The sequence below is a fragment of the Entamoeba histolytica genome, genomic scaffold (genome assembly GCF_000208925.1).
Source record: "Entamoeba histolytica HM-1:IMSS scf_1104750518461 genomic scaffold, whole genome shotgun sequence".
Taxonomy (NCBI): Eukaryota; Evosea; order Mastigamoebida; family Endamoebidae; genus Entamoeba; species Entamoeba histolytica.
In genome coordinates this window covers 16799-25240 of record NW_001915091.1, presented here as the reverse complement: position 1 = coordinate 25240, position 8442 = coordinate 16799, and the positions used below count along the sequence as shown (strand labels likewise).

Here is an 8442-nt window from a genome sequence, read left to right as displayed (position 1 = left end):
ATACAAAAGAATAACAATAAGAAAATCTAAATAATATAAACATAAAAACATAAAATAAGAATAATATAATAATATAATAATATATAGATAATAAGAATAATACAATGATATAAATAATATAAACAGAGAAATAAATATATAAAAATACGATAGATAAATAACATATAAATAAAAGAATAAAAAGAATAAAAATAAATATGAATAATCAAATCATCTATTTCATTAATATTTCATACAAAATATAAATGATCATAAAATATAAACATAAATATATATATATTCTGTATTTATCATACTTTTTATTTTTTATTTATTTTTATTTTAGGAGCAAAATATAATAAAGTGGAAAATTCTATGGATGCAAATTATTTTGCATCTTTTTTCTTTTTTGTAAATTATTTAGATGCATTTTTTCTTTGCTAATTTTCGTACCCGTTTTGCTTATACTACTTATTTTATTCATTCTTTTCTTATCCATTTTTTCTTTCATCATTCTTCAATCTTTATTACTTCTTTATTTCAATATTTTATATTTCAATGAATTTCTTATGTTGTGTTTCTTATTTTATATGTTCTTCTCATAATCATATTAATGCCACTTGAATTATGTGAGTTATAACATATCATTTATTTCTCATTTATTGATATTTATAATAATGACATAATAATGAATCATATTTCAATGAATTGGTTATATTAATTATTATCTTATTCACGTTGTCGCATCTATTTATGATAAACTATTCATGTTATTTGAAATTAATCAAATTCATGCGATGAAAATAAATGGAATGCATTGATGAAAATAAATGCAAATAAATTACTAAATTTGATTTAGTATATATTGTTCTTTCTATTATATTCTCTTTGACATAGTTGGATTATTTCATTCAATCTCTTCAGATTCTTGTTCATGAAGTACTTCTATGTTTTTATATTCTCTTCCTTTATCTCTATATTATTTCATTATATCTTTTATGTTATTATTCATTATATTTTTTACAACTATTTCACTTGCAATTACAATACATTATTCTTTTATTATTCTTACTAATTTGTTGTTGAATAATTTATTTATTGTTATTACTTTTGCAGTTACTTTTATTTTAGTCTATTTTCATGTTTCAATATATTGAATATTTCTTTATTTTATATTCTTCTTGTGATTTTACCATTTTCATTTTTATTTAATGTTAATTTCATTTTATTCTCTTGTTTTATTCTCTATTTCTTCATTATATGTTTTTATTTTATTCATTTTCATTATTTATTTCATTATCTTCTCTTAATATTCAATTATTCTCTTATTTCATTATCTTCAATTAATGATTCATTATTATCTTATTATTTCATCATTGTGTTATTCTGTATTTCTTTTATTTTTTATTTATCTAACTACTTTATTCTGTGCATTTCAATATTCTTATTTTCTTTATTCACTTTTCTTCTAATACTGATAATAATTAAACGTCTAACTGAGTTATGGTAGTTAGCATAAAGTAATTGTTTCTATTGTTAATAAAGTGATGATAATTGTTAATAAAGTGGTTATAGTATTATTTTATTGATATTGGTTATAATGGTTATGTCCATAGTTACGTCTTTTAAATTTGTTTCTCTCTGTGAAATTGTTTTGTATGGTTTTCATGATAATCCTGTGATATAGAGTTTAATTCTTCTTATACTAACTTAAAAAACAATAACCAAAACAAAATGAATAACAAATATTATAAGTCTAATTATCAAAACAAAAAATATGATAAAAATAGTAATTATAATATAATTATAGTAATTTACTATAAATAATATAGTTTTTTTTAACAAATCTTTTTACTATTAACATCATAATTCAGTTATTTATTAAATCAAACAAACTTATGACTTGACACACAACCTCACTCTACTTACAAAGAAAGTCAATTTGTGAAAATGTAGAGTGTGTTTGGTAATGCTATTTAAACCGTTGTGATAACTTAATTTCTCATTCAATGATTTGTTTCTTATTGCTTATTTCATTTGTATTTTCAGAGAGTACATCAAATACACATACAATTCTTTGCATGGATAATGAAGTTACTGAAGCTTCCAAGTGTCAAAATTTCTTAGAAGTTTCAAATATTGCTAATGACCAAAGCTCAGCTAAATGTATTAAATATGGTAATAAATATATGAAAGTTTATACCCAATCTGTTAAACCGAGTACTGATGGAGGAATTGAACCAAAGAATGGAGAAGATGAGACTAAGAATGGAGGAAGTGAGGCTAAGAGTGGATCAACAGATGGTAAGAGTGGATCTACCGATGGTAAGAGTGAATCTACATATAGAAAGAATTTCAGAAATAATTGGAAAAAAAGTATTAAAGGAGAAGAACCTGTTACTATTACTTACCATATTAAGTATTATAACAATAATGATTGTACTGGAAATGAAGTATCAGATATTACTGTTGTGCCAACTAAAAAACCGTCAAATATTGTTATTACCATCCCTGTTGAAGAGAGTAAAGACTCTGATAAAATCACATATACACAATATGTTGCAGCTAACGTTTGTGTTAATAACAAGATTTTTGTCAATACTCAATTTGGTGTTGCACAACATAAATGTACCAATGACAATGAATATAGTGAGCTTGAGGATATTATTACTGATAAATTTAATGGAATGACATGTATTATTCAAAATAAAGTTGACATCACAGACAAGACATATACTACTAGTACAACAGCTTCATTTAAGAAAGTACAATCTGTGAACACACAATATACAATAACTGATGGTGCAAAAATTGTTGAAATGACATCCCCTGATACAGGTAAAATTTATACATGTACTAAAGGTACTAGTTCAATAATTATATGTACTAAAGATGAAAAACAAGATTCTGTTACTGTTCTTAATACTAATGGTAATATTGCTACAGGTGCTTTATGTAATACAAATAAATGTGAAGAGAATAATGGTAAAGCTTATTTCTTTGATACGTGTGAATCAAATATGAAATATCTAATTGCTGGTTCATTGTTCCAACAATTTGAATATAATGAAAATACATGTGATAATTTTAAACAACTTAAATTATCTAGTACTTCAGATAAACATTTTACTATTGGTAGTGAGACATATCTACTTACTTTCAATCCAATTGAATCAACTGAAACAATTTATACTAAAACATCAGATATTGAATATAAGACATATGTTGTTGGAACATGTCTTAAGACTGGTGAATCTTCTTCTAAAAAAGTATTCAAAACTTCTGAAAATAAATATGTTATTGAAAATTTCAATGATGCTGAATGTAAAAGTGTTGATTCTGTAGTTGATACTCTTACTTCTGTTCTTACAACTGTTCCAGTTCAAAATGCTATGTTACTCTTATTGAATCGGATATACAATGTACTATTAAGAAAGTTTCTGATGCAGTCATTTCTACAAACATTAAATTAGATACATGTGCTGACACATTCAAATATGTTATTGAAAAAAGTGTTGTTACAAAATACACATTCAAAAGTAATTCAGATTGTCTAAATAGTAAAGATGGAGTTGTTGATCAAACAACTAAACATACATGTAATAAATGTGATAATAATGTTGAAACTATTTGTCCAATGATTACAGATAATAATTCTAACAATGATGAAAAACCTAACAACAATTTAGGTGATAGTACATCAATTATGTTTATTGGTATTGCTCTTATCATTACAATCTTCTTCTAATTGAAGTCATTTAATCTTTTATTTTAACTTTAGAATTTATTAATACAATATAATTTTGAATAATGAGATATTTGATATAACAAATCAAAATATTATTTACATATCTAATTTATAATAATATCTTCATTAATAAATATTGAAATAATAAACTAGATTAATGTTATAAAAATAGAAAGATAATAAATATATTCTAATTTATATATAAATAGAATTAATTATAAATGTGATGTTAATAGAGATTATAAATAGGACAAATAGTAATAAAAGAATAATTTCATTACTTTAATCAAGAAATTAATAAAAAATAATGAAATAATGAGAATATTTTTCTTAACAACAAAAATATATAAAATATCATCAAATTATTATATCAACACTATTATCATAATAATTATTTTATTCTTGATTTTATTAAATATAATATTAAATCACTTCAATATAAATTTCATTAAACACTTTAATAAAAATAAAGTAATTGAGAAATAATAATTATAAACAAAGAAATTATAAACAAACATAAAATAATTATTATTATCATTTTTTGATTTATTCACTTTAAATAATGTTATTATTTTTTTTCTTCTTTTCTTTATGTTATTGTTTGTATTAATTTTCTTAATTCATTGATATTTTATAATTGATATTTTCTTGTTGGAATATGAATGTATAAAATTGTTTCTTCAATTCTTTATTTTCAATTCTTCTAATGCTTCATTATATTTATATTTCATATGAATATTAATGGTATTATTCAAACAATATTTATTTAGTATATTTTTAATTAAATATTATGAATAATTCGATTATATATTTTGGTTACAAATATTTCAATTCAAATGATTTAATTAGTGTTAATGATTATTTCAATTTAAACACTATTTAAATATTATTATCTATTTATTTTCATATTCAAAATGATTATCATTTTTTATTATGTATAAATTATTTAATAGAACAATAAACTTATCGTTTCAATAATTTATGATAAAATAACAATTAAATACATTTATTATGAAAATATTAATAATAATGTTTATTGTTCTTTTAAAACAGTATATTGAAATAAATGATGAATATATGTAAAAATCATCTTTTGAATTATATTTCTATCTTATTGATGAAATTATTAATATGAAAAATAAAATTATGAATTATGAAGAATAACTTTAATTAAAATATCTTTTAATGTAAATAATTCAAACCATCTTAAACAAGAATTAATTTAATTATTATTTTATATATTATTTATTTTTAATAATGAAATGAATAAGCGGTTCTATTATTGTTCAACACCAGAATTATTATAAAATTTAATTGATTATTAAGAGTTGAAATATTGCTTATGGTATTGTGTATTTATAAATTTTATTAGATATTGTTTATTTATATTTAGAATTATTCATTCTTTATTTTTATTGTTTGTATTTCTCTTTTCATTCTTTTCATTGATTTAATTATGTTTCATATTTTTATTTAATCATTGAAATGAAATTTAAAAAATCATCATTTATATCATTATATTGTTGATTTAATACTATTTCTTATTTCTTTTTATCACATTGTTATTATTGATTTACTTATTTTATTTCTATACTTTTATTGTTATTCATTGATTTGTTATATTAAATTCTAATGTTACATGTTTGAGACAAATCACAAGCATTAATATAAATAAAGTATCGATTCATCATTTATTATATAATTTTGGTGTTGTCTTTTGAGAGAAAATGTATTAATTACTTTTTCAAATATTGAAATAATGTATTATAAATGAATATTATTAAATGAAAAGATTTATTTGATGTTGTTAAAACTAAAGGAAAAAATATACATAGCTATATAGTGATAATTATATGTTCATTAATCATAAAATAAGAAAATAAATAAATATATGTTATTTAAAATAAAAATAAAAATCAAAGAAGAAATAAACAGAGGAAGAACAAAAAGACAATAATATAAAAGAGAATAAATTGCTTTATTCACAAAACAAGAAGAACGTATAATAAATAAAAAAGAAAGAAATTACTCAATTTAATGATGTATGAAGTGATTGGTGTCCATTATTCAATGAATAAATGACAATTCTATTAATATTTAATCATCTATTTTATATTTTATCATTAAATCCTTTTCCATTATAAGACATAATAAATGTTATTGAATTGGATATTGAATAATAACAATGTGTATTGTAAAGAAAATAAAACAAGAAATAAACATTCAACAACATACAAGAGAATAAATAACAATAACAGTAATTTGAATAACAATATGAATGATAAAAGAAATATAATGAAAATGAATTGAAAAAAAGATGAAACGAAAAATGAATAAGAAAAATAAGAAGAAAGTACAATAATAAAGACAATAACAATAAGAAACATATAATAATAAGAAAGAAAAAGAAAAGAAAATAAGAAGTAAAAAGAAGAGAATAAGAAGAGTAAATAAAAATGAAAGAAAAAGATAATATAGAATAAGAAGTATCTTGAAAGAAAAAAGGAGAAAGTTAAATCAGTGATTAAAGAAAAAAGAAGAAAGAAATAAAGAATATAAAGAAAAGAAATGTATAAAGAGATATTCAATTTCAAGAATAATAAATATGAAAATCAAATACCATAAAAATAAATACATAATGAATAAATAATTTAATACATTTCATTTGATTGATATTTTATTATTTTTTTCATTTGTTGATTATTGATAATTAGAATTTATTATTAACAATAACATAATAATTTGGAAGATATTTTGCATTTATGAATGTTTTTGTGTTTTTGTTATTAAAATAAATAAGAATATAAAGAAATAATAAGAAATAAAAAATATAATGGGAAGCACAAAGAGTTTAGTAGTAGAAATCCATCTTCCAAGGTGGATATCCAGGTTCGATTCCTGGATTGTGCATCTTTTATTTTATATTATCTATTTTTAAATATTTAGAATTTGTTTTATTATTTTTCATTTTGTTTTTATGATAAATACATTTTATATTTCTAATCAGTAATTATTTCAATTTATCTCTTTTCTTATTAATCAATTTTCATCATTATATTCTATTTGATTTATTATGTCTTATTATTTGATTTTCATACTTTTAATATTTATCATATTGTTCAAATGATTTAATAAATGGTATGAATATTATTTGATTGAATATATAGATTTTAAATTCTTTATTTCTACTTATTTTATCAATAATGACGTATTATCTTTTTATTTCTATTATATTCATTCATTATTCAATAATCAATTTATTCTTATTTATTTACATTTTGAATATATTCAATATTATAGAATATAATTATTTGTTATTTGTTATTTGTTATTTTGTATTTTATTTCTATTGTTTTATTATATTTATAATTCTTGTTAATTCTCATTCATTTTATCATTTCTATTATACTATATGATACTTACAATTATATATCAATATTAATTCATAATTTATAATAATTATCACTTTAATATTCTTATAACATCTTATTAATTATTCAACATACTTCATTTATAATACTTTTTATATCTTATACAATTTATTCTCTTGTTTTATTCATTTGTAAAATTCGATAGAAATAAAGATTGAATGAAGTATTAGTAAGTATGATAGTTGAATATGTTAATGAATTAATTAGAACAGTAATGTACTACTGTACCAGAGAAAGTGAAATTGGAATTAACATATTAGATAGATGGTACAGTAAGAAAGGAATATAGAATAGAATTAAAAAACAATAATTCATAAAATCCCAGAAACAAAAATAGAAGAAATAATAAATGAAGGGATAGAAAAGAAAAAAGAAAAAGAAGTAGTAGTGGAAATAAAAAAATTATTGACCGACCAATACATCAAAAAATGGAAGTGTCATCAAATTAGTAGACAATTTAGAAGATGGTTTGAGTCAAAATGAGTAGATAAAACTACTACAGTGAAAGCATTGAAGTCCATCAATATTAAAAAGAATGCATTTCTCCAATTAACTAAAATGCAAGATGGAACAATATTTTATGAGTATAGAAAAACAAAAATAATGAAAAATGAAAGAATGAAATACTAAACACTGTGTAAAGACGAGATAGCTACAGTAGAACACATTCTACTATCTTGTATTAGTCATAAAAAATCACAAATGGAAAAACATGACAATATTGGCATTATCATATTGATTAATAAGAAAATATACAGGAAATATTCAATATAAAAAACCCCTATATGAAACAATGTTCCAATATAAAGACATTACTATGATAATGAACAAACAATTAATGCATAAAAGTGAATGACAATACCACAAAATACCAGACATATATGTATTAGATAAAAAGAATAAAACTGGTCTATTATTTGATATGACTATTGTGGCTGATCACAATATTAATGGATAATAATGGAAGAAAAGAAATATGTACAAGGAATTAAAGAATAGGCTAATGAAAATAGAAAAATTAAAAGATGTCAGAATAATACCAGTAGTAATTTCAATAAATGGAATAATAAATAAAGAAAGTAATAAATTAATTAAAGAATTAAAAATTGAAATTGACATCGAGAAAGAAGTAAAAAACCTTGTCATAAAAAACATGATTAATGTCATTGAATACTGCTTTTATCACAACCAAACATACTCAGTAGAGCTGCTAGAAGAAGAAGACTCATTGTGATTAGTCTCCCCTGAGTCATTAACAATAGAAGTTACTTCTATTAATACTCA

At 20.5% G+C, this 8442-nt stretch overlaps 1 protein-coding gene across 1 annotated transcript, besides 1 other annotated feature; it reads left to right on the top strand.

The window, feature by feature from the left end:
• Nucleotides 1–1988: 1988 nt before the first annotated feature.
• EHI_143940 (uncharacterized protein) lies at nucleotides 1989–3727 on the top strand (the record flags this gene model as incomplete). Its single annotated transcript, XM_645341.2, has 2 exons — nucleotides 1989–3373; nucleotides 3493–3727. The coding sequence occupies 2 exons, from the start codon at nucleotides 1989–1991 to the stop codon at nucleotides 3725–3727; spliced, it is 1620 nt and encodes a 539-aa protein (XP_650433.2).
• A 3586-nt stretch (nucleotides 3728–7313) lies between these two features.
• Nucleotides 7314–8442: part of a repeat region that runs on past the window's edge.